The 27,511-nt window shown below is 37.9% G+C and overlaps 1 protein-coding gene across 2 annotated transcripts in view; it reads left to right on the top strand.

The window, feature by feature from the left end:
- The window catches only part of BABAM2 (BRISC and BRCA1 A complex member 2), a 421,888-nt gene that overhangs the window by 41,202 nt on the left and 353,175 nt on the right, over positions 1-27,511 (top strand). For both annotated transcript variants that reach the window (XM_070379299.1, XM_005903863.3), the window contains exon 3: positions 5,442-5,518. In XM_070379299.1, coding sequence (XP_070235400.1) covers positions 5,442-5,518 — 77 coding nt within the window. The remainder of the gene's footprint in view (positions 1-5,441; positions 5,519-27,511) is intronic.

The raw sequence follows: 27,511 nt of genomic DNA on the forward strand, positions 1-27,511 counted from the left end.
GAGAGTCATGTGATTAGATGGGAAATAGGAAATTGTAGGGATGATAGTTTGAGAAGATTATTATGCTTAGCATTTTATCATGTCAGTGGTTAGCTCCAATTTCTTAATAAGGTACCAGAGTAAACTGCCTGATTTGATGTTAACTTGAGAGGAACCTTCTTTTTCTCAGAGTACATCATGAGAAATGCTGGGCTGGAAGAAGCACAAGCTGGAATCAAGATTGGCAGGAGAAACATCAATAACCTCAGATATGCAGATGACACCACCCTTATGGCAGAAAGTGAAGAAAAAGAGCCTCTTGATAAAAGTGAAAGAGGAGAGTGAAAAAGTTGGCTTAAAGCCAACATTCAGAAAACTAAGATCATGGCATCCCGTCCCATCACTTCATGGCAGATAGATGGGGAAACAGTAGAAACAGTGGCTGATTTTATTTTTCTGGGCTGCAAAATCACTGCAGATGGTGATTGCAGCCATGAAATTAAAAGACACTTGCTTCTTGGAAGGAAAGTTATGACCAACCTAGACAGCGTATTAAAAAGCAGAGACATTACTTTGTCAACAAAAGTCTGTCTAGTCAAGGCTGTGGTTTTTCCAGTAGTCATGTATGGATGTGAGAGTTGGACTGTAAAGAAAGCTTTCGCCGAAGAATTGATGCTTTTGAACGGTGGTGTTGGAGAAGATTCTTGAGAGTCCCTTGGACTGCAAGGATATCCAACCAGTCCATCCTAAAGGATATCAGTCCTGAATATTCATTGGAAGGACTGATGGTAAAGCTGAAACTCCAATACTTTGGCCTCCTGATGCAAAGAGCTGACTCATTTGAAAAGACCTTGATGCTGGGAAAGATTGAAGGCAGGAGGAGAAGGGGACAACAGAGGGTGAGATGGTTAGATGGAATCACTGACTCATGTCTAATGAGTTTGAGTAAACTCTGGGAGTTGGTGATGGACAGGGAAGCCTGGCGTGCTGTAGTCCATTGGGTCGCAAAGAGTTGGATACGACTGAGTGACCAAACTGAACTGAACTGAAGTGTCACTTGGGAATTCCCACATGCATAATCTTTTTAAAAGGGAGCTCAACACCCTTTGTTTTCTTACCTGTTAAACTTTAAAATAGTGAATCCCCAGTATAATGAGGTAATTAGAATTTAGTGGAAGATACATTTTTAGAGCATGGTTCATCCCCAAACCCTTTTTATGTTATAATGGTAAGATAATGTCTTTTTGTTCTTGTCGTTGCTGTATTCCCAGCTTCTAGCACACTGCTTGATGTGTAGTCAACACTCAAGAAATATATTTGAGAGAGCATCCTGCAGTGATCCAGTTAACGTTAGGCCTCTATACTTTCATTGCTGAGGGCATGGGTTCAGTTCCTAGTCAGAGAACTAAGATCCCACAAGCCTCCACTTGGTGTGGCCAAAAATGAAAAAAAAAGTAAGAAAACAAAAATATCGTTGAAAGGCAAATTTGAAGTTACATTTGAATTATCAGCAATTTCTAAGTCATTAAAATTATTTTATTATTAAAAGATACTGGTCTTTTTAAACCTTAGATCTAACTGTGTTAGGGCAAGTTGCCATTATGCAAATATAATTTTAATGAAGTTAGTAGCTTCTTACTTACTAGCTTTTTCATACTTGGGTAAGGAGATGTCTTTCTAGGAGAAAGAACTTGCGTATTGTATTAGTTCTCTGTTAACTGCATTTGACCGCAACTTCATAGGAGACCTTATGCCAGAGTTGCCCTGCCAAGCCATTCCTAAACCCTGACATGTGAGAAACTGTGAGAGATAATAAATATTAGAAATGTCATGTTTTGTGATATCATAATATAAAGAGTTTCATACATCTCATTTGAAGACTGTTCATCGGTAAATCACCCTGCCTTATTTCCTTTTGAAAAGGAGTGAGGCACTTTAGAAGAAAAAGATAAATCAAGCCATCATAGCCAAGTTTCCTGAGTCAAGATATAAAAGAATATGTTTAGCTTTAAAATATTTAATTGTAGAATAGTTCATGTTCATTATTAATCAAAACAATGCAGAAGGTCATTGAAGAAAGTTCTAAGGATCACCCCAAATCCTACTACATTTGGTGATGCTCTTTTTGAAACCTGTTTTTGTACATGGACATAAGCACACTTAGATCTTTCTTTTCCATATGTGGAACCTTTCTTTTCATCTGTGTTTTTCAGTATTTTTTAACCCAAACGTTTTTTTTTTATTAATTGAAAAACTCTTGGCCTCCTTGAGTATGGTTTGAAATTTCACAGTAAATTAAACATGACCAAAACCAGTTTTAGACGGAGGTAATTTAAAAACAAAACAGTTTAATCTTAAATGAACCATTAGGTAAGATGACATTGGCTTGTTTCCCATCAAGCTGTTTATCCTAAGAAATATGGAAGACAGCATAACAAGATATTTTAAATAATTTGCTCAATGTTTCCTTGGAGGAGAAGCTGAGTGCTGTTTAGGAGAGAGAGACAGCTTAGCCTTTCTTCTCTGCTCCCTTGAACAGTTTGGTTCTTGGCCCCAAATTTGTGTATACCTCTCAGCCAGACAGAAGCCCTGCAGTTAACTGGAGATTAGCTGATGTAACCCATGTATAGTCCTGCTTGAGGACTATTACCCCTGCCACCATCCGCACTAAGTAAGTGATCTTTCCAACAATAGACAGGGCTCTTTTTTGATGAGTTTTTCTTCTATCTTCTTTTGTGTGTGTGTGCTGCTTTAGTGGCTCTTTTAGAATGGCTATCCCTCCCATGGATCTGCCTCTGTTTCCCGGAAGAATTGGCTGTCAGCTGACACTCAGCTCTTGACTTCCCTTCTCCCTCAGCTTGCTTCTCTCCTAGTTGTCCCTGTTGAGTAAATCCTCTCGTCTCCATTGCCCCTAGTCTTTCCCCAGCCCAAGGGCCCAGCATCTTTCTTGCCTGTAGTGGATTTGTCTCTGGTTGCCTGGTTTCTGTTTTACCTTTTCACAGTCCCCTTTTCCATACAGTGTACTGGATAATCTTTTAAAAACATAGACTCAGATAATAATACTCTTCCTAAAACCCTCCTTTGTACTCAGAATAAAACCTGAATTAATCGCCACCGCTTCCGTGGCTCTGCGTGGTCTGTCCCTTGTGTATCTCTTGTCCTGATCTTTTGCTGTTCTGATCTCCTGCCGTCACTCTGCTCTAGCGGCATTGCCCAGACTTAGCAAGATCCCTTCCCCCAGAAATACCCAACTTGTTCCTGCCTTCACGCCTTTGCACCAGCTGTTTTCTCTGCCTGGAATGCTCTTCACCAGAACTGTGCATGGTTGGCCCCTTTGCATTATTCAGGTTTCAGATTTCACCACCTCCAAGGGTCTTTCCCAGTCTTCCAGCATCCTGTGGCTCCTGTTTTATTGCAGCTCCCTGTTTTATTTTCTTCATCACATTTAGCAGTCTTAAACTATCTTTGCACATTTGTCGCTTCTTTTTATTTTTTAAATCATTTCTCCTTCCCTTGCCAGAATTTAAGTATCATGAGACTGTAGCTCTTGTCTATCTTGTCCACCCTCTATTCCTAAGACGTGGAGCAATGTTCAGTCAGTCTTAGCTAAGTGAAAAGAATCAGTGAGTGAATCACTCAGATGGAGAAATGTATTTTTTTCTGCCCTGAGGTGGCTGGGACCAGCCATTCAAGTAGAAAAGGAGGAAGGTGAAAAGGCAGAGCACAAAGACACTTTCCTAGTCCTGGTTTAAGCCTAAAGTGAATAATATAAAGTGTGGCACCACAGTGACTGTAATTATTTCAAAATTTAATTCACATAGTAGAAGGATGAATTTATTCAAATTAGAATCAGATTAATCTTGAGGATTTCCTGTACTACTAATAACTTCAGTCATTAAGTGATGTAGGTGATTTGATCTTCAAGCCTCCAAAGACACTTGATTGTATGGTTATTTGTTAAATTATTTAAAAACATTGTTGAATATAATGTAAGAGAAAAAAATTCTTAGTGTTGCTTGTAGAGTCATTTCTGTCATTAGATTATACTTCATATTTTATAATGTTAGTGTTTAAGTGTTTTCCATAAGTGTTTTCAAAGAACTACTATGTTGTAGGCTAGAAAAGATGTTACTATGAGAGAGAGATTTTAGTACCTTTAATAAAATGTGCCCCAAAGAATTTTTTATATTGAAAGGTAAAGGAGACTGTGATCTTAAAACTTGTAAAAAAAAATTAAAGTAAGTTACTCTGTAATTACTAGTGCAGTTTTGTTGTTTAGTTTATAAACTAATGTTTTTATTGACCCCTAAGGATAAAGAGGAATACTTGACCTGGTGTGCGTGTGCTCAGTCACTCAGTCTGGTTTATGCTAAATATGTTAAAGTTTCTGTCTACTTTTCTCTTTCACATTTATAGGGTTTTGGGAAAAAGTAATAGTAAATCTCATATGAGCTCTGAGTTAGTGTTTTTAGAGTCAGCACTTCTCAAATTTCGTTTCACGTGCCGGTTGCCTTTCACAGTGGCCGTCTAGGGAAGTGGCACATTTGTTCCAACAGTGCTTCCTTTCCTTAAACCACTTAGGTAGGTTCTTTTTCAGAAATGTTTCATAGGCAGTTTTGGAATTCTGAAAAAAATCCTTCTTACTCTACCAATGAAATGCTTTGCTTATTTTTTTGACTAAATGAAGACATACAACTTCCTCAACTGACTTCATATTAATATTTTATTAATTTATGAAGCCAATATTGCTGTTACATAGTTGAAGTTATGACTCAGAAGATCATGAGAGAGAGTTTACAAAGTAAATCTGTGTAAAGAACAAAGAACATTGTATAACCTTGCGAAGTAATAGATTTAAAAATAAAACAACAAGCTGTTGAGACCTGGGTGACTAACTCACCCACCCCCCCTTTTAAATTTGCATTTTATCTGAAACTGAGTGCAGAGCATTGTGCTCTGCTACAGATGTAAGTTATAGGGTGCCAAATCTAGAGGAAGCGCCTTGTTTTCGGGGAAAGAGAGAAAACCATCTGGTACCAGAAAAAGGCCAAAAGTGGGCTCTTTTTAGTACTAACTGAGTGAAAACTAAGAGTCTATATATAAAATATGACCATAAAACTACGCTTCTTTTACAATTCTTGGCATCAAAGACTACAGACCTGTTTTGGATCATGTACCTGTTTTCAAAGTTGAGATACACTTCTTTGAGAGAAGTAGCTGAAGCAGTGTTGGTATTTAATGTTAGAAGGCATATAGGTTTTCTTGTGAGATAAATGAATTATTTCTTTGAACACAGGTCTTATTTTGCCTTAGCCTCCATGACCATTAAGGGCTTTTATTTTGGTCTATAAGTCAGTGTTTTAATCACTGGTCTGTAAGGATTACTTTTAATTAACTTTATTTAATATTATAAATATGTGGGGTTTTGAGAAATGCTTTTCATTTCTTTCTTTTTTAAAAAGCTGCACGTCATTGACTCCTGGACCCAACTGTGACCGATTTAAGTTGCATATACCATATGCCGGAGAGACATTAAAATGTAAGTAAATGATGACTATTTTACTGAAAATGTAGATTACAGTGCTAGCTATTGGACTTTGTGCTTTAGTGTTTTTATTTCTGGCTTTTAAGTGATATCTCGTAAGATATCAATCAGAAGGATTTACCATTTTTTGAAAATTTGTCTTTCAGTCCTAGTTCTAGTCAAAGTAAGACAGTTGGCAGGCAGTAAGTTGTGGTCAAGTGGGCATGCACGTGTTTTTTATAGCAAAGATCAGAAATATAAATGACTATAAGGCCAGACTGGTAACATGAATGAGGGAAGTAGGCTAGGGGTGGCAAGTTGGAGCACTCAACCCAGTTTTGAGGGGTTACCATTACTGATTCATTGAGAAAAGGTGGAAATCTGCATTTTTATTTGAATTCTCTCAGTTTTAGACATTGGCCACTTTTTCAAAATTACAGTGTGGGCCAGCATTATGTAGGCCAAACCAAATGTGTGTGTGGGGGCTGCCTTGAGCTCTTGAAACTCTGGTTTGTGACCTCGATGAATAATATGCAAGACCTCCTGTTGGATTTAGTCCACCATCTGCAGCACTTGCCTGGGTTGCGTCAGCACTTCTCTGCTGTAATCACCAGGACTAAAGCTGTAGCCTGTGATGATGGAGATGATGATCGCTTTGGTTGGGTAGTATCAGTACTCTCATCAGGAATTTTCCCTTGAAACCATTCTACTGAACAGGGTATGAAAGTCTGACTTGTCTTACAAAGAGGAATAAAGAACAAAGATATTGAAGGTGGGACAGATGGGCAAACAGTACCTTTCAGACCATGGACTGTGTGTTTTGCCATTTTAGACCAGGAAAGGCCACATCTTAATATTTGTAGAATCACTCTATATTAATTTACCAATTGAAACATGAACTGAAAAATTTGTGACGTGCTGACCTGTTAACCTTTTATTGTTAGATCATTCTCTGGAAACCATTAAAATAGAAAAGAATTTCACCTGCCTGAGATAGTAGGACAGATCAGATTGCTACTCTTTTGGGGAAAAATATTATTAACTAAATTTGAAAGAAATGATCAAAGTAAATCATTAATGTGGTAAAAAATGTAAGTAGTTCAGAATTTTTTAACATATGAAAGCAGTGGTCCTCTGTCCCATTTCTCTCCAATCCTAGACCTATGTCTCAAAGGAACCACTTAAAACCTTAAAAAAAATTGTTTCAGTGTCTAGTTCTCCTGGGGATGATCTCCATATATCTAAGTAATATGCTTATGCCTCTGTTTCTTGGCTTATCAGTTTTAGATGTTACTATCTTTTGACTTCCTGCACTGATGAATGAGGTATTGGCCTGTTTTCATTGTACCATTTATCTCTCTCTTGTCATCTTCATCTTATAAAGTTACATTATTGTGATTATATCACCACTGTTGGTTCCTATATTGGGAAACAAGGGAACAGTGAGAGACTTTATTTTCTTGGGCTCCAAAATCACTGCAGATGGTGACTGCAGCCATGAAATTAAAAGACGCTTGCTCCTTGGAAGAAAAGCTATGACCAACCTAGACAATGTATTAAAAAGCAGAGACATTACTTTGCAAACGAAGGTCTGTCTAGTCAAAGCTATGGTTTTTCCAGTAGTCATGGATGTGAGAGTTGGACTGTAAAGAAAGCTTTCGCCAAAGAATTGATGCTTTTGAACTGTGGTGTTGGAGAAGACTCTTGAGAGTCCCTTGGACTGTAAGGAGATCCAACCAGTCCATCCTAAAGGAAATCAGTCCTGAATATTCATTAGAAGGACTGATGCTGAAGCTGAAACTCCAATACTTTGGCTACCTGATGCAAAGAACTGACTTATTGGAAATGACCCTGATGCTGGGAAAGATTGAAAGCAGGAGAAAAGGGCAACAGAGGATGAGATGGTTGGATGGCATCACTGACTCAGCGGACATGAGTTTGAGCAAACTCCGGGAATTGGTGATGGACAGGGAAGCCTGGCGTGCTGCAGTCCATGGGGTCTTAAAGAGTCAGACATGACCGAGTGACTGAATTGAACTGATTGGTTACCCTGTAGCTTCAATTTTTTTTTAAAGATTGTTTGATGTGGACCACTTTTAAAGCCTTTATTGAATTTGTTGCAGTTTTGCTTCTCTTTTTTTATGTTTTGCTTTTTTGGTCCCAAGGCATGTGGGATCTTAGTTCCCTGACCATGGCTGGAACCCCCACACCCTGCATTGGAAAGCAAAGTCCTAACCATTGGACTGCCAGGGAAGTTCCTTCTTTTTTTTAAAGACTCATTTAAAGCATTGTATTGTATAGTTAAATGAACAGCTCCTAAAAATTCTTAGTAAATGCCTGGCACACAGTTACCACTGTTGGTTCTTAAGCAAAATCTCTGTGCAATAATGATGCTCACTTAGTGTGCTTTTGTTTAGTTTCCCATTAGCCAGTATTCTTGCCTAGAGAATCCCATGGACAGAGGAGCCTGGTGGGCTGCTGTCCATAGGGTCACACAGAATCGGACACGACTGAAGCGACTTAGCATGCATGCATGCATGCGTTGGAGAAGGAACTGGCAACCCACTCCAGTATTCTTGCCTGGAGAATCCCAGGGACAGAGGAGCCTGGTGGGCTGCTGTCTGTGGGGTCGCACAGAGTCGGATACGACTGAAGTGACTTAGCAGCAGCAGCAGTAGCCATAGACTGTGTCTTTTGGCTCCCCACTGTGTAAGATGATGATATTAACCCCTGTCCTCCTTCACCTTTCAGTTTTTGTCTTCTGTTATTTTCCTTTTGCATTGTCAAAGTTGATAACTTATTGTCTGTTCTAAATCTGTAATTGCCGTATGTGCTTTGTCTATAAATTGCTTGACTGATTACCTTGCAGGCCTGCTCCTGCAGTTATCACTGTAGGATTCACCTTTATTCTCTTGGGTTTGACCTTGCTTTAAAAAATTATCTGAGGAACTCTCAAATCGATACCCTTTGAGGTGCCTCAGCGCTTCAATATGGAGGCCAAACTAAAACCTCTTTAGATTTCCAGATGGAAATTGTTTTTTAATATCTTTTGATGTTAAAATAGGATAGAATCATCAAAATAACTGAAACCAACTGCATAAATTTTGAAACAAGTTATTGCTGTCTGATAGTATAAACTAGAAAAATTTATATACATAAAGTCAAAACAGATGAACAAACCCTTCAAACACCTAGTTAAAATTCAAGTGACGATCCATTGAACTTATTGGACTGGTGTTTTGTGAATCTGCCCACCTAATGTCCGTGATTATATAGCAAGGTTATTTTGCTTTCCTTAATTTGTGTAACTTTTAGGCCATGGCAATTAAAGTTTCTCTCTTTGTAACTGTACTTATTTAAATTATTTCAAAATTAAATCTCTTTACAGTATTTTATACAGTTTATCCCTTGGTATCGATGGGATTGGTTCCAGAAGCCCCTGCAGATACTCAAGTCCCTTAGATAAAATGACATAGAACATTCGGTCCTCCATAGTCATGCGTTTTGCATCCATAAATATGGAGGGCTGACAGTAAACGTTTCTAAGTGGAGTTTGTTGAATTATGATGCATCAATGGTAGTAGTAATGTAAAAAGCTTCTTTATCTAACGGTTCTCATTGAAAACTTGTGGTATGAGATTTAAACTATAATTTTAACCAAGGCTGAATCAAAGTATTTGGAGTTTACTTATTACATAACTTTAAACTCAGAGAAGTTAGAAATGGAGACCTTTTTGTTTATTTTGTTTATCAAATTATATCTTCAGACCCTAGCACTGTAATGATATTCAATTAGATATTTATTGAAGGAATGTGATGAATGCATGCATGAATTTTTGAATCTTAGTGTTCAGATTTTTGTTGGTTGAAGTATAGTGTAGTAAAGAATGTGACATTCTATTACTTGTATCAGCCAACAGAATTCAACAGAAATTCAATCTTTAGAAGTTATTTATTACACAAGGAATTTGTAATTGGAACATTGCTCATAACAATTCAGAAAACGGGAAGGACATACAGTATTTTGCAGATTTGGAGTCTGTTTCCATTTTCTTTATATATTTTACTGTGCCTTCTCAAAGTAGATTAATGAAAATAATGTGTGACTAAATTTTATATTTTGGAATATTTTATGTACTAGGAAATAGTTCTTCTATAAATGTTTCATCTGGAATAAAGGAAGCTGAATAAAGGAAGCTTTGCAGTTAATAATAGTGAAAATGAAAGACAAAGGAGAGGGCATATTTCTACCTGTAAATTTATGAATTGATTCCTAAGAATTACCTGTATGTATAATGAAATAATAGACATTAAAAAAAAAAACCACAGAAGATTATCGTGCATTAAGAATGACGTTTCCTCAGCTCTTTTTAATGTGAAGAGAAAACTGTTGGGTGTTGAAAGAGGTGCCAATTTGTGTTAGATTCTCATGGAAAATATCAAAGGATATCTGAATTGAAGAGAAGTCCTTGAATTGCATGATTGTAGAAGAAATAACTAGTACTTACTTAAAGAGGATTGGAAAAGTGACTCTTCAGTGATCAAATTGATTTAAATAAAACAAATAGTAATGTCTAGGATAGTGCCACTGAAATGACTCAAAATATGCAAGGTACAGCAAAATTCACAGAGGAAGATGAGAGTCATGCATATGTGTATTTGTAATAACTGTCATGCTCTATAGCACTTAACTCTTGAAAAAATTATTGTGTTTGTGCTTTTGTGTATCCTATTTAAATAGGGTGGTAGTGAGGCTGTTTTGATCATTTTATTTCCAGTCTGTATCTCATATTTTATTTCCAGTCTGTACCTGGCATTTAGAGGGACTAAATACATGTTTGTGAAATGAATGAACCATGCTCATTCTTTGGATATAACACTGAGAGGTTTGATGAAGTGGCAGAATCCTGAAATATTCTCAATTTTACAGGTTTTTTGAACAGCACTATTTCATAACTCTAAAGAGAGATAATGGAAATATTTTAAGTTTTATAAAGCAAATCTGTGGCTAGTAAATCAAAAGATTTCCTAACATTGGTTTCAAATATGAAATTATCTTTTGTTTAAAATTGCTGTTTTTAATACTGACAATTTGTTTTAATCAGGGACTGTTTGGTTATAAGAAACCCATTGGAACAAACATAAACTAAGGAGTTTGTTTGTTTGTCTTTATAAGGAATTAAGTGAATTCCATGGTGCCCACGGACAGGAAGTATAACCAGGCCTTGTAGGGACTGGAAGGATGGTGGGCACAATAGTAACCAGGCAGTATCTGTGTTCTTGAGTGTCTTTGTCCTGTAACATATTTTCTTGTCATCATATTCACTTTATTCTTTATAAAAAATTTATTTATTTTTAATTGGAGGATAATTGCTTTATAATGTTGTGTTGGTTTCTGCCATACATCAACATGAATCATCCACAGGTATACATATGTCCCCACTTTACTCTTTTTCCACCAAATTTCTGTTTCTCCTCACAGAGAGTAGAAATGACTTCCTGAGCTCCCCTAGGACATGGTGACTAAGCTCATGGCCAGCAGAGACAGCCTATGGTCTAAATTCCTGGGAGAGAGGGTCTGATTGGCATCTTGGGCTGGGTGTTCACTTGTGATCCAGTCATATGGTCGAGTTTTGGTTAATGGCTTGGGTACTAGAGGCCAGTTTAACACAAAATGAGCATGGGGTGGGCAGGTACCCAGGAACCTATCTATCACACTGTTTCAGGAGTTCTTTCTAAAGAGCTTCCAAGTGAAACTAGAGACATTTTCCCTTTGTCTTTAGCAACAGAAGCAATGCCATTGTTTATCATCTGAGAGGAATGATGAATATTTCAAAGCCATTTGTGACAGAGTCAAGAAGTCATGCCAAAAAAATTATCTCCAAAGGTTTTGAAGTTGAAAGACTTTCCCAGAGGAAAAGCTTTTTTTCCCACAGGAAAAAGTGGAAAAAAAAAAAAAAGATAATGATTTGAATAATATATTATTATCCTCTTCCATGTCTTCAGAGGAACAGTATAAAATTACTGTTCGTTTCCAAAGCTTTGATACTACATCACTAAATTTAAATTTTTTTTGAGAATTATTACAAGAAAAATCAATCTCAGAGCTCCTATTTCAGTAGAATGCACCATTTAATTGAACAATAGTCAGACACATACAAAAATTTTTATAGGCAAATTGCAAATAGTGTTCCCGAATTTCTGCTTTACTGAATCTTGAAATTCAGCTTCATTTTTGATTCTGTCTCAAGTAGTTTGGCTGCTTTATGTGTGTGTGTGTGTGCGTGTGTGTGTGTGCTTCTTTCATCTCAGGTCTATTATATATTACTTTGTCTTAGCCAGTCAGCATAGTAAACTCAGAATACTCTCTTTCCCTCCTCTTTGTCCTCTAAGACTTCACTTATGTAGTACTGTGTAGAAACACTCAAGGTCTTCATACTGATGACTGTCAAACAGAAACTAAACCCCAAACTGGTAACACCAGAAGGTCCCAGTGGTGTTGTGGAGAAGTTTGTTGCCTCAGCTGAAGGAGATACTAGGGTTCTGTTGATATATCTAAAAGAATCTTGCACTTCCCTTAGGTTTGTTCTCATACCTTGTGTTTTGAACTTTGGTACATCCAAAGGCTGGCTGCTGTGGCTGCAGCTGTTGGCAGTTTTGTTGTGATGACAGTGTTATTTTATGAAAAAGTTCTAAATAATCTGCTTGGGAAATGTTAACCACGTAGTCTTTCCCCTCTTCCCTTCAATATTTTAGCAGCCAAATCCCGCAGCCTAGCATTAACACTGTTACAATCTGCCCTTCCAGCCCCTCCATGGGCCCCCTTCATGGACCTCAGCTGATGACAGTCCCAGTCAAAAGCCTGTACAAATGATTTGCTTGTTGTCCTTCTCAGATATCCTGCTTGTCCTCTTTCTGCCTTTGTTCACACTGTTTAGTCTTCAGTGTTTGTGCTTAGTTGCTCAGTTGTGTCTGACTTTGCGGCCCCATGGACTGTAGCTTGCCAAGCTCCTCTGTCCATGGGATTCTCCAGGCAAGAATACTGGAGTGGGTTGCCATGCCCTCCTCTAGGGGATCTTTCCAACTCACGGCTCAAACCCGCATTGCAGGTGGATTCTTTATCCTCTGAGCTGCCAGGGAAGCCCTTTAGTCTTCAGTAGGACTTCCTGATAGCTCAGTTGGTAAAGAATCTGCCTGCAATGCAGGAGACCCTGGTTCCATTCCTGGGTTGGGAAGATGCCCTGGAGAAGGGATAGGCTACCTACTCCAGATAGGCTTCCCTTGTGGTTCAGCTGGTAAAGAATCCGCCTGCAATGTGGGAGACCTGGGTTCGATCTCTGGTTTGGGAAGATCCCCTGGAGAAGGGAGAGGCTACCCACTCCAGTGTTCTGGCCTGGAGAATTCCATGGACTATACGGTCCATGGGGTCCCTACGAGTCGGACATGACTGGGCAACTTTCACTTTCAGGACGGACCAAAGAAATAGTAAAATGACCTGACAGTTCTGTGACATATTTGGTTCTTCACTCGCACTCACCAGCCTGCCTCTCCAGTGGCTGTACTCTCTACAGGGCTCCTTGGCCAGCACTCTTCTTGTCTTTAGGATCACCTGCAAGGAGAGGAGGAGCGAACCAGGACTTTTACTAGGACTTGTAACAGTTGCGCTAAGCAAAAAGTTGGATGTACAGTCCAGGGATTTAGTTTGGCATCATGCTGAGAAGCATTATAATTTTCCTTGGTAGCATAGTTCATTTTACTTTATTTTTATCTTTTTAAAAGATTCATTTACTTAAGGATTATTATTATCTAGCATTCAAGGTATTTTTAGAGGCTAATTAGGGAGGCAGGTCACCTTTGATTTAGTGACTGTTCTAAAAAATGCTCATTGAAAGGCAAGTAAAAAGTGCTAATTTTGTGGATTAGACATTAACTCTCCCTTAAACTTTGAGGATTCCTTTGTCTTGGTATTTCAGAATGTTTTTTCTTGAAATTCATGGAATGTTAGAAGAATTTTTAAGAATAGCAACTAACATTGTTAAAATTTTGTAAAGTGAACTTAGTTATAGCTAACTGTATATGTTTAAATCTGGTTTTGATGCTGATTATTATATATTAAAAATGATATAATTGTTGAAAGTAACTTATTGAACATATATTTTATAGAGTATTAGACTTATTTTTATACATGTTCTCATTCAATCACACAGTAAGTTTGGAATAGAAATTTATATCCCACATTTTTGTATTAACTTTATAGAGGTATAATTTATATAAAACAAAATACCCATTTTAATGTACAGTTCCATACATTTTGGCAGTTAGAAATAGCTATTTAACTACACTACAAAGTGTAGAACATTTTCATCCTCCAAATATAATAGAACATTTTCTTTCCTCCCTGTCATTCCCTTCCACCATCATCCCCCAACCCATGATCTTTATCTTCTCTCTGAAATTGTAAAACAGTCCTTCCTAATTTAGTTAGAATTTCATATAAATGGAAGCATATGCTATGTAGTTTTTGGTGTATGGCTGCTTTTATTTAGCCTGATGTTTTTGAGATTCATCCATATTATTCCTATATGGGTACTTTGTTCCTTGTATTACCAAATGGTAGAACATTGTAATTGTATGGATATACCACAGCTTCTTTTTTTTTTTTTTTAAATCATTCATCAGTTGAAGGTTATTTGAGTTATTTCTAGTTTTTGGCTAATATTCATAACGGTGCTGTTAAATTTTTGTTCACATCTTTTTGTTGAGATACGTTTTTTCATTTTGAGGGGTAAATATCTAGGAGTGGTATTGCTGTATTGTAAACTCTGTTAATGGTTAAACTGTTTTCTAAAGTGATTATACTATTTTGCATTCTAGTTACGAGCAATTTGCAACCATATTTCATAGTCATGCCAATGTTTGGTATTGCTGGTCTTTTAAATCGTATCTGTTCTGGTGGATGTGTGTAGTGTCTCCTTGTGGTTTTGATTTGCATTCTCATGTGCATATTGGCTATTCATATATCTTTTCTTAACTGTTCAGATGTTTTGCTCAATGTTTTGATTGGATTGTTGGTCTTTTTGTTGAGTTATATGTTCTTTATATAGTCTGGAAAGAAGTTGTTTGTCATCTTGTCAATATTTTCTAATAGTATGTGGCTTTTCTTTTCATTTTTTTTATGGTATCTTTTTAAGAGCAAAAGTTTTTAACTTTGATGAAGTCCAATTGAACAGTTTTTTTGTTTTATTGTTTATGCTTTTGACTTCTTGTTTAAGCAGTCTTTGTCTACCTGAAGGTCTTAAAGGTTTTATCCTAGAAGCTTTCCACTTTTATCTTTAACATTTTGATCCATTTTGGGTTAACTCTGACCATATCTGTGTTAATCAAATGTGGGCCCATTTTTGAAGTTTACATTGTATCCCACTTATTATGTCTGTTCTTACGTGAATATAACACTGCCTTGATTGTAATAGCCTTGTAGTAAATCTTTAAATCAGGTACAGGAATCCTACTACTTCTACTATTTCTGTTTCCATAGAAATTTTAGAATCAGTTTGTCAATTGTCTACAGAAATCCTGCTGAGACTTCCTTGAATCTGGAGGTCAATTTGTGGACCTTAATAACATCAAGTCTTCCAATGGATGAAAAATGATAACCTCTTCATTTATTTAGGTCTTCTTTAATTTCTTTAAGTATTTCATAGTTTTTAGTGAACAGGTCTTATACAATTTGTGTTAAATAAATCTCTGAATATTTCATATTTTGATGTTAATTTGTAGTACACATATTTAACTTTCTTTTTCTCTTTATTGCTCATCTATTGAAAATAAAATCCCCCCATGTTTCTTTTTCTTACTTTAGTGCATTGACGAGAATCTTGTTGGATTCAAGTGATGAAAGCATATATTCTTGCCATGTCCAGATTTTAGGGGAAAGTGTAAAGTCTTTCACCCTTAACTATAATGTTGGCTATATATTTTTCACAGATACCCTTTATCAGTTTAAAAAGTTCCTTTCTATTCCTAATTAATTGAGAGGTTTTTGTTTTGTTTTAAAATAAAAAAATGGATGTTGTATTTTGGCAAATACTTTCTTCATCTATTGAGATGATCATGTGATTTTAAAAATATTTTACTAATATGGTGATTAACTTTTGAATATTCAGGTTATCTTGCATCTCTGATATAAACTCCAATTGGTCATGATGTATTAGCTTTTTAATATGTTGATGATTCAACTTGCTAAAACTGTTTAGAATTTTGCATTTATGTTCATGAATGATACTGGTTTGTAGTTTCTCTTATGCTTTTTACTGGTTTTAGCATCATAGCAAAACTGATTTCAGAATAGAATGAGTTGTGAAAGAATAGTGAAGGAAAATTGTGAACCATTTTCCTTAGTATTTGGGAATGGTTTCTGAAGAATTCATATTATATCTTCCTTAAATGTTTGATGGAATTCTCCAATGAAACTACTTTCAAGTACAGATTAAATTTCCTTAATAGACATAGGCTTAGGTCATCTACTTCTCAAGTGTCAGTGGTTTGTATCTTTAAAGAAATTTGTCTGTTTCAAACAAGTTGATGAATTTATTGACATAATTTTTATTTATTTATTTATTTTTCTTATTTGTTTGGTTCTTTTATTTTTTTAAAATATATATATATATATTTTTAAATATGTAAAGTCTGCAGTGATGTCACGTTTGTTTATCCTGATGTTGGTGACTTTTTTCTTCTCTCTCTCTCTTTTTCTTTTTTACCAGTCTGGCTGACTTTTTAATTTTCTCTTTTCAAAGAAACAGCTTTTGACTTCATTCATCTTCTCTGTTGTATTTCTGTTTTCTATTTTATTAATTTCCATTCTGATCTTTAATATTTCATTCTTCTCTTTGATTTTTCTTGCTCTTCTTTTTTTAGTTTGTTAAGTAGAAGCTGAGGTTACTGATTTGAGATCTCTCTTTTTCTACTATCAGTATTTAATGCTATAAATTACTATCTAAGGACTGCTTTAGCCTTGTCTCAGAAATCTGGACATGTTATATTTTCATTTTAGTTCATCATATTTTCTTATTTCCTTTTTGATTTCTTTTTTGACCCATGGGTTATTTAGAAACATATCATTTAGTTTCCAGAATTTTCTTGATTTTCCAGATATCTTTCTTTTAGTGATTTTGAATTTGGTTCCACTATGGTCAGATAACATATTTTGTATGATTTACATCCCTTTAGAATTGTTGTGACTTGTTTTATGGGTTATGATTTGGACTGTCTAAGTAAATGTGTAGTGTCTTGTGAGGTTACAAAGTTGTTGTCAGTTCAGTACATGCTTACCTTAGTTATCTTTGGGCAATTTCCCCCCGCTCTCCTTTTTGGCAAGATTATGGCACTGGCAATAGTGTCTTCATATCAGAAAAGAGAGACTTGAAGTTTTTCAGAGTAGGTAAAGCAGAGACTTTAAAATTCTGGTCTGACCTAAGAATTAAAGGAAGCCAGTTAGAACCTTACATGGAACAACAGTGACAGATTTTATTTTCTTGGGCTCCAAAATCACTGTGGACAGTGACTGCAACCATTAAATTAAAATAGGCTTGCTCCTTGGAAGAAAAGCTATGACAAATCTAGACAGTGTATTAAAAAAGCAGAGGTATCACTTGGCTGACAAAGGTCCGTATAGTCAAAGCTATGATTTTTCCAGTAGTCGTGTATGGATGTGAGAGTTGGACCATGAAAGAAGACTGAGTGCTGAAGAATTAATGATTTCAAATTGTGGTGCTCAAGAAGACTCTTGAAAGTCCCTTGGACAGCACAGAGGTCAAACCAGTCAATCCTAAAGGAAATCAACCCTGACTATTCATTGGAAGGACTGATGCTGACACTGAAGCTCCAGTACTTTGGCCACCTGATGTGAAGAGCCAACTCATTCAAAAAGACCTTGATGCTGGGAGTGATTGAGGACAGAAGGAGAAAGGGGCAACAGAGGATGAGATGGTTGGATGGCATCACCGACTCAGTGGACATGAGTTTGAGCAAAGTCCAGGAGATAGTGAAGGACAGGGAAGCCTGGCATGCTGCAGTCCATGGGGTCACAGAGTCAGACATGACTGAGCAACTGAACAACAAGAAGTCAGATTCTTAATGGAAGTTTATGGAGGGCCTGGGTGTGCTCTGTTTGTTTTGAACTAGTTCTTTTTCTTCATTATTTTGGTCCTTAAGTACATTCAACCTCTCTCACCTCTAGGATATTTCTACAGAAGGTAGTATAAGACCTTTTGGGACATTTCATGGGCATTCCAGATGGCATAGGCACTCCAGATCACTGTAGGTTGGTTGCATGGCGGGATTTGTGTGTTAGTCACTCAGTCATGTCCAACTTTGTGACCCCATGGGACTCTCTTAGGTGGCATTTTCTGATTGCTGATCTCCATTGATTTTCATTGGGTCATTAGTCTATTTTAGAGGAAATAATTGAGATTTCATATTTCTGTTAGGTAGAAAGTTAGGCATGAGCAACAAGGGTTGGCCTAGCTGGAAAGGATGCAAGCTGATCTCTAAACCCCACCCCAGACACACCCAGGAGAGCTGCACAGATATGCTACAAAAATAGCCACAGAGACTTCCAACTCCTACACTTGCTCCCTAGGCATGCAGTGGATACAAACTAACCACAGGGGTTTCTCCAACTTGGTCACATGTGCCCTTGATATACAGCTATATCCTCAAGTAACCTTAGGCAGCCTGGAGCCCATTAAGGGTTCCATGTATGTATAAATACTCTATACATACATACATCTGGTTATAACAGACTGAATTATGGGAAAGGCACGTGCAACAGAGCCTGTTGTTATTAACTTGCAACTGTCAATCAAAACTCTCAGTCCAGGCCCACCTGGATGAATATGTAAAAGACCTAATTTGCATATACCCAGACACACCCCTTCCCTGATTGGCGTTGAGCACACACCTATTTGTATTCCCTTTCCTGATTGGTGGTGGGTACAGGCTGTATTTTGCACAGGGCCAGAACCAAGAGTTGGAAGTATAAAAGGGAAGCCAAGAGGGATCATGGCCTCTGCTTTGGGGTTTGCCTGCTCCCATGTCAGGAGTGTATTATCTGCTGTCAGTTTAATAAAAGTTCTGTCTACTTGAGCTGTAACTGAATTGTAACTAGTCTGTTGTTTCAAATCCTTGCTACCGCTACAAGAGCCTAGAAATCCTGCCTAGTTGAGCTGTAATTAGGCCCTCTTGCCATACTAAATCTTTGTTAGGACAAAACAAGAACCAAGGCAGAGAAATAAACCAACCTGACATTTCCATCCTCCCGAAGGATATACTGCTGCTGCTGCTAAGTCGCTTCAGTTATGTCAGACTCTGTGCGACCCCATGAACCATGTCTAAATTTCCTAGTATGTGATATCATTCATATTAACTTGTATGTGTTGGTTCTTAATGAATCAGTCTCTCTTTATATACTTGTTTGTGTGGTAGATACGACTTTTCTGTTTCTACTGAAATTAAAAAGTGAGACTTCTCTCTGATATAAGAAGCCTAACTCTTCATAGCCTTTTAATACTTTTTCCAGGTGCTGTCAAACTTCCGATTTATTGAAAGCCTTCTTCACATTTCCAGAATCAAGCAAAGTCTTTTGATTCTTCTACAGGTTCTATATCAGTATATAAAAAAGAAAACCAGCAGTGACTTTATCCTTCCCATTTCCCTTTTGATGCCATTCATGTTAATATCATTAGTAACCACCCCACCAGAAACAAATAAATAAAATTCTTGTTTTTCTTCTGCTTTTGGCTACAGGCTAGGTTGTAAAAAGAAGAGAACAAAATGTTTTAGTATGCTCATGTCTTTAGTGATGGGGAATTAGAGCCATTAAAAAAAAATAAACAAGTTAACCAAAAATATGGCAAAATAGGAAGGTAGATGCAAGAGGATTTCAGAAGTCCCAGAGCGAAAAGAGTTACAGATATGGGATTTCAGGTGAAGACCACATACATCCAACTTTTCAGGGAGGTGAAGGGACACAGGAAGAGAGTTAGCTTGAGGAGAAAGAGAAAGGAATTTAAAAAAAGTTTTCATGCGGTCTGAATAAAATTTATAGCTTCTCCCTCCCTGGGCCTTAGAAATTAGACTCTTTTCCTATTATTGTCACTCTGTATGAGAAACTCTGTTTGATAGTGGTACTGTAAAGCTGAATTGATGTGGCTGCAGTCAGTGTATAGAAAAGTTCCAACTCCATCTCTAGTTAGTTCTTCCTTTGTACTTATGCCTAAACCTCTTCATCTGGAGAAGTGCCAATTTACCACTACATTTAAATAAATAAGAACATTTCTCATCAATAGGGGTGGCAAATTTAGCCCCTCTTTAGAGCACTGAGCAATTTATGACCATATGTTAAATACCATAAAACAGCTTTAAAGACTTGGTCCCTGGCCATTGCCAGATTGTACCGTAGGAGTAGGCAGCACTGCGAGGAACTGGGAATGTTTCCTCCGGCCCTTGGAGGCCTCAGTAACTCACTGATGTCACAGCCAGAGAGGCCTGTTTTCAAACATTCCCTTTATAAAGGTGAAATACTAAAAGATTCCATTTTGGCATTTGGGTGCAAAGAAGGCAAGGCTTCTTTTTTAATTTTTAAGGGTCGAAATTAGTATGGAAAGTGTTGTGTGGGAGAATGAGTAACTTGGCAGCAGCGCGTCCAGAAGGCAAGTCTAGGAATAGGTAATAGATATCCTACTCATTCTTTTTCTTGGAGCGTGAACTGGACTTCTTTAAGGCGTAAGCAAACCAAATACCACGTTTCTCAATCGTTTTCTTTTTGCCAACTTTTATGGAATTAATATTAATGTTAAAAACAATTTTGAAAATTTCGTCCTATAGGGCTGCCAGTTCCAAGGATTTCTTTTCTTCCAGGAGTGTGACTCATTATTTGGTGAACTCCAAATATTAGTTTTTATTCTTACCATCATCACAGCCTGTGAATCATTTATGGCATTCTGTGGGCTCATGGCTGAGAAAACGAAGATGTGTGCCAGCAAGCATGTGATTTTTTGGTCAAGTAAGTGCCATAGGATCTTTGATGGACTTCTGACACGTGAGGAAACCACTGGTTCAGGCAGGGGGACTTACTAAATAGGAATGGGCCTCAAGATGCTTTGTCTAAGATCTTTCTGACTGTTCTCTCTGATGGATAACTCTTCCTACAAAGGAAGATGATGAAATTGGGTGTCAAAGGTCTAGGAATCCTAGCCTTCTTAAATGTGTCAGTGCCAGCCCAAGGGCTGACTTCCTGTCAGTTCCTGTGTGGTTTGCACTACATCCTCTTTGCACCAGATTAGTGTTTTAGATCATCTATCATAACTGCTATCCTGTGAATTCTTGGCAATCTGATCTCACTCTGCAGAAGGCAGCTGGCACCCTTGTCTAGGAAGTGCAACTGGAGAGCTCCCGTCTCCCTCTTCCTCAGGCCAGGAAGTACACTATTGTTATCCATCGGTGCTTTCTTCCTTTGAAAGAACAAAAAAATCTTCAAACTTTGGCAACTCCTAAAAGTGCTGGGTAGCAGTTTGAAATGACCCTTTCCATTTTGTTGGTCTAGGGCAAAAACTTGAGTGATCTTTGACATCACTTGTAAATCTTGTCTGTTTGTCCCTGAGGCATGTATATGCATTAGTGGACATTTTCCCCCATTGTGAAGGAAGTCATGCTTAAGTCTTCAGACTCACATCAGAGTGCTTTGTTTTATTTTGGGCTTTGATTTTCAAGGATATTCTTTTGACTTAGGCTATGTTGTTGCCCAGTTATTTCTTCTCTGTGTGTCTTCTTAACAGTGGGAATTTTCAATTCCTGTTACCAGCATTCATTAAAGACTATTCACTTTGGATATGACTTCAGTATTTGCATTGGATTTTCACTCTTTGGAATAAGTGATAATTTAAAGCACATTTCTTCACTATTGAAGGTAAAGACAAATGTCATCTTAGTTGTCCTGATTTGTCATGCCATAGTTTGGCATTTGTCATGCCGAACATGACATGGTTCATGTCATATCATGAGCTATATTGTGGATCTTAAAATAGTTTTTTTCCTTTCTCATGACTCAGAGGTCTCATTTGGGCAACTTGATTTTATTCATATAGAATAGGAGTTACCTTTAGCTCAGGTCATCTAAAGAACTTGTTTATAAGGGAATATAAACCCATGGATGAGTTATTTTAAGTGGCATCCTTCAGTCTCTCTTGGCACACATCATTTTTACTTCTGACTCTTCTTCCTTTCATCTTATGAAAACCCCATCTTCTGTAAGGTTTCAAAATTGATGTAGCTCTTGGTTTCTTTTGTGTTCTGCTTCTTAAGATGGGTGAGGGGAAAGGAAAGATAAATTGTGCTTCTTTACAGAAAAAAGGTGAACTTTCTGAAGGTGGATTTTATATTTATGGACATCAGGCAGTATCATCATATAAAGAGCCTGAATCCTACTAATGCACTAAGAACAGCATGAAGGGAGAAATTTGGATTTCAAGACGTGGGAGAATTTGTTATTCAGATTATTTATATCCAATAAAATCTGTGGTTCCTGAAATAATACACTGTTAAACTCTAGGGGTGGTATCCCTGAGATCTGTAAGGTCTATATACCTCACACAGTAGCTGATAAAGAAATGCTTGTTTATTAAATGAGACCAGAGCACTAAAAGAATTTATGTGGAAAGTCTCAATTGGAAGAATACTAAATTTCAGAGGGACTTTAAGTAGGACGTGGGTTATCTAAAGATATTTGAGAAAGAGCATCATGGTTTCTGCATTGAAGACAGGGAAAGAGAGCTCTGAAAGTTTATATAAATCTACCAGGTTGACATGCATATTTAGAAAGAAACAGGAAAAAGACTCACAAAGGCAGTTTTGCCAACACTTGGCTACAACAGGACTAAATGACTTAACTTTGTAAGAACAACTCTTAATCAATGAATCTCTTATTTTAAAATGATAAGTACAGTATATTGGGAAGGAAAGAATAAATTGACTTTGTCCTGTGGGTAGCAGCGCTTTTGATTCTATCTTCAGAATGGATCGGAGAAGCAGATCATGAAATGATTAGTGAGACATTAAATACATTGCTTGACAGTATGCCTAAAGCCTGTGACGAAGAATGAATGCTCCTTATTGTTGAAATCAGACAATTTGGTCATCCTAATGTAGAGCAAATTGCAAAATGGTTTGTTTTGCAGTTAATTTTTTATTGTTCTTATTTTCCTGTTTCTCCTTTTTCTGAGTATAATTTCACTGCTCTTGGGTACGACAAGTTCCAGGCAGTCGTCCTCAGACATCTGACTGTTTACCAGCTTTCTCAGGGTTGGCCGTCTCCTGTAGAAAGGAGAGGTAAGGATCCACGAATCTCAAAGCACTTTCGTCCATCCACTCATCCAATCCATATTGAGCGCCTCCTCAGTCCAAATTCGGAAGCCCGATACTTGAGGGCCTCCACTGTTTGGCACTATCATAACGTTGTTCATATTCTCTCTTTACCCACTTTTTGACTGTGAACAAGACTGCTTGAACAATCTCTCCCTAACCTTCATTTTCATCTCTTATCTGCCCTCTCCCTTCTGAACATCTCTTTCTTACCAGTGTAATCTACTTGCTATCCCCTGGGCACATAATTTGCTTTCTGCCCCCAAGTTTTGCTCATTCTCTTATCTTTGCCAAATTTCTCTGTTTTTTGAAGCCTACTATGGACAGCCCTCAGCAGTCATTTTAAGAGAGATTTGATTAGACTGAGCATGATTTTAAACTGAAGCAAAGCAGGCAGTGAAGTGGGAGGCTGTGGCAGGTTGTCTGTAGATGGTCATGGCAGTGTCTCCTGCTTTGCATGCTCTTCTGTACTCAGTGAGACCTTGCCACCTCTCCTTCAAGAGTTGGAGTGTAATTTTCCTCCCGTTGAATCTGTGTAGGCTTGTGACTATTTTGATCAGTAGGGTATGATGCAGATAATGGTGTTTGACCTCTGAGGCTGGGTCATCAAAGATAATTGAGTTTTTGTCTTACTAGCAGGGACACTTGTGCTTGGCGCTTTGAGCCACTGCCTGAGAAGTCTGACTGCTTTGAGGTTGCTGTGCTGTCTGGTAGCCAGGCCATCTGGAGACTTCACATATAGGCACTGCAGTTGGCTGTTCTTGCCTTGGGATTATCCCAGCCCAGATATTGGACCCTTCAAATGAATCTGTCCACTAGCTGAGTACCACTTGGCGATATCAGTCAATGCTGTGAAGAGTAAAAGAATCATTCACCTGCATTCTACCCAGGTTTCTTTCTTGGTTTCTCGCTTGCTCTCTTTTTTTTTTTTCATTCTTCTTGTTGCTGTTTTGGCTGTGCTTTGTGGCTTGTGGGATCTTAGTTCCCCAACCAGAGATTGAACCCACACCCTTGGCAGTGAGAATATGGAGTCCTAATCAGTGGAATTTTCTCTACCCAGGTTTTTAACCCACAGAATCTGTGAGCATAATAAAAAAGTTGTTGTTTGAAGCCTTTGAGTTTTGGGGTAGTTTGTTAGGTAGCTTTAGTAATTAGAATACAGACCCTGATGAACAAGAGTGGATTAAGAGCCTGTAGGAGGGCGGCAGAGGTGGGACCCAGGGCAGAGACCAGAGGTGAGGTCTGCAGAGGGAAGAGGAGAAGACAAAACGATTAGGAGAGAAATGGGAAATTACTTTTCATTTTATATTGGAGTATAGTTGATTAACAGTGTTATGATAGTTTCAGGTGGACTGAATCAAAGTGATTCAGTTCTATTCTTTTTTGAATTCTTTTCCCATTTAAATTGTTGCCCAATACTGAGCAGAGTTCCCTGTGCTATACATCGGTCCTTGTTGCCCCTCTGTTTTAAACATATCGGTGTGTACACGTCAATCCCAAACTCCCTAACTCTCTCTCTCTGCTTCCCCCCAACCATAAATTCATTTTCTAAATCTGTGAGTCTGTTTCTGTTTTGTAAATAGGTTCATTTGTATCATTTCTCTTTAGATTGCTTATATAAACAATATCGTGATATTTCTGTGACTTAACTTCAGTCAGTAGGACAGTCTCTAAGTCTACCCATGTTGCTGCAGATGGCATTGTTTCCTTCTTTTTAATGGCTGAATAATATTCCACTGTATATATATGCCGCACCTTCCTTATCCACTCCTCTGTCAGTGGACATTTAGGTTGCTTCCATGTCTTGGCTGTTTTAAACAGTGCTGCCATGAACACTGGGGTGCATGGACCCTTTTGGATGTTTTTCTCCAAATGTGTGCCCAGGAGTGGGATTGCAGGATCATATGGTGCTTCTCTTTTTCATTTCCTGAGGAACCTGTATACTGTTTCCCATAGTGGCTCCACCAGTTTACATTCCCACCTACAGTGCAGGAGGGTCCCCTTCTCTCCACACCCTTTCCAGCCTTTACTGTTTGTGGAGTTTTTGATGATAGCTGTTCTGACTGGTGTGAGGTGATATCTCGTTGTAGTTTTGATTTGAAATTTCTCTGATAATTAGTGATGTTGAACATTTTTTCATGTGCCTCTTGGCTATCTGTACGTCTTCTTTGGAGAAGTGTCTGTTTAGGTCTTCTGCCCATTGTTTGATTGGGTTGTTTGTTTTGATGGTATTAAGCCACATAGCAATGGGTAAATTTTGAGGGAAAAAGGTGGGGGATTCACATCGATGATCTATTATTATTAATTATATATGTATATATATTAAATTTGTCTTTGAATTATGTTAACTTATTTTCATCTCTGGGTGAGGTTGGAGTTGAGGTCATCTTTCAAGAAGCAGAAGCTCTGGAGAGGGCCTGGCTGCCTGATGGAGAGCACTGAAGACAGCTGACCTGCTGTCTGGCCTTTGACAGGTATCTGGTGAGGAAAGACAGAAGCTTGGTGTTTAGTCATTATGGTGTGCTTTCCTCAAGTGCATACTGTCGGTGTGAAGTACTTGGAACCCTCAGAAGTACAGGAGACCCTCCCCAGAGGGGTGCCTCGGACCTCTGTGGCTGTGTGGGAGTTCTGAACCTCAGCATGGCTCTTTGGGATTAACAGTAACACACAGCTGCCTGTGGTTTTGGGGAATGAAAAGGATCCTACCTTTGCCTGGGGACATTGTTTTTAAGTAGCAACTTTCTTGAGAGAAAAGGGGAACACACCTCCAGTTTTAGTTAAGGACCTTCAGAGGGCTTTTGTCCACACTGAAGACTCAGCACGTGTTATGAATTGAGTGTTGGCATTGCTTTCATAAAAGAATTGTTTTCTGTATCCATCCAGCAGTCTGGCCGCCAGCCACATGCAAGTCAGTTTATTTCTGCGAAGAATTACATGCTCCCTGTCTAAGTGGACTCTTAAGAGTCTGGGAATCTGCAAGTTTTAGACAGCTTTCCATTTAGTAAAATATTTAATTCGTAGTTGGAATTTTTTAATTACTGTTGTAAGGAGAAAGATGCTATAGCCTCACTGAAATACTATTACTGGATAAAAGAGTGCTACTTTCGTGACAAAGTAACCATGATGTATCAACCCTTTGCTTCATGTATTATGGTCAGGATAGAATTTGCCCCTGTGCTGTAAAGGATTCTACTGTGTTTCCCTTGGTCTCTGTTAGGTGCTTTTAGATTTCACTCTTTCTTATCCCAGCTCCCCACCTCCCCCCGACTGTGTTGGAGTGACCTTGGCACTTCTGAGATGTGACTTGTTTTTGTGTACCACTCTAACCCTTCCCTGAAAATGGCAGGACATGTAAATAACTTGATCTTACAGATCCTGCTTGATCTGTTTCTTTTTGACTTGTGAAATTTTCCTGTCTGGAGCTTGACTGTCTCTGTCCTTTGTTATTATCAGTTTGAATTTAAATTAAACAGAAAATCTGTCATGATACCATTGCTTAAAACTGTTCATTTTCTGTTGCTTTATTTTTCAGTTTTCTTTTTTTTAGGGGGTATTTTGTTTGAATGTTGGCTAGAGCTTTAACTGTTCTTACTTTGGTAGTGGTTTTATTTTTATGAATTTTATCATTCCTTGCTTTCTGCAAAGCATTTTCTTTATCTACTTTTGAAGAATTTTATTTAATTTGTTCATCTTTATTGTTCAGCATTCTAAATTTTCACTCATTTGGATAGATTTCCCCCCTACTTTAGCTTCCGTGGATTACACGACTTGCTTTTGTTCATTGTTAGACTTGTTTGACTCTTGTCGTGTGTGAACTCAAAGGATCCTTCACTATTTATTTATTTTTTTATTTTTAGCATCTTTTTTGGTCCAGCTGCTGGGCATTTCAGAGTTATTTGACAGTGAGAAGTATTATTCTGTTTTTTTGTTTTCATTAATTCCACAGGCTAGTCCTTGGTTTTCACAGAGTTTCTGAAAGTTTATGAGTGGGCTTTTGCACGATCTTCCAAGCCCTGTTCTGTGGGAGCTGAAGCACAGGGCCCGGACTGAGATTGTTCTTTGTGTGCTTGTTTGATTCTGCCACTGGTGCTCTGGTTTATGCCAGTGGGTGCAGTCAGCAGAAGACACATTGCTAAACAGTGAACTCATAACTGAAAGAAAGATTGGTGTGGTTTTTTCCTCCCCATCTAGCATTCTGTGGTTATTTCTCCTGATTTTTTGGCAAGTGTTATTTGCCTTTGTCAAGCTGTGGCCACATCAGCCTTAAATTTCTGCTTTGTATAATTCAGCTAGGAATTAGAAAGAAGTATTTGCAATTGTATAGCATTCCATATTTTTTGAAGTATTTATACTTAAATGATCTCACTCTAATTGCCCGACAGCTCTCAGAGGGCCAGTGACTTTGCTTCTTCACATACAAGAGCGGACTTACAGAGTCTAAGTGACAAGGTCACATAATTGGGAAGTCAGGACCCAAATCCAAGACTTCTAAGTACAAGCCCGATGCTTTTCCTGCGGTTAACATGCTGGGAAAGAATTACTGTCTTTATTACCATACACTCATAATTGGCTTTTCAAGTAGACTCAGAT

Source organism: Bos mutus, chromosome 11 (assembly GCF_027580195.1).
Source record: "Bos mutus isolate GX-2022 chromosome 11, NWIPB_WYAK_1.1, whole genome shotgun sequence".
Lineage (NCBI taxonomy): Eukaryota > Metazoa > Chordata > Mammalia > Artiodactyla > Bovidae > Bos > Bos mutus.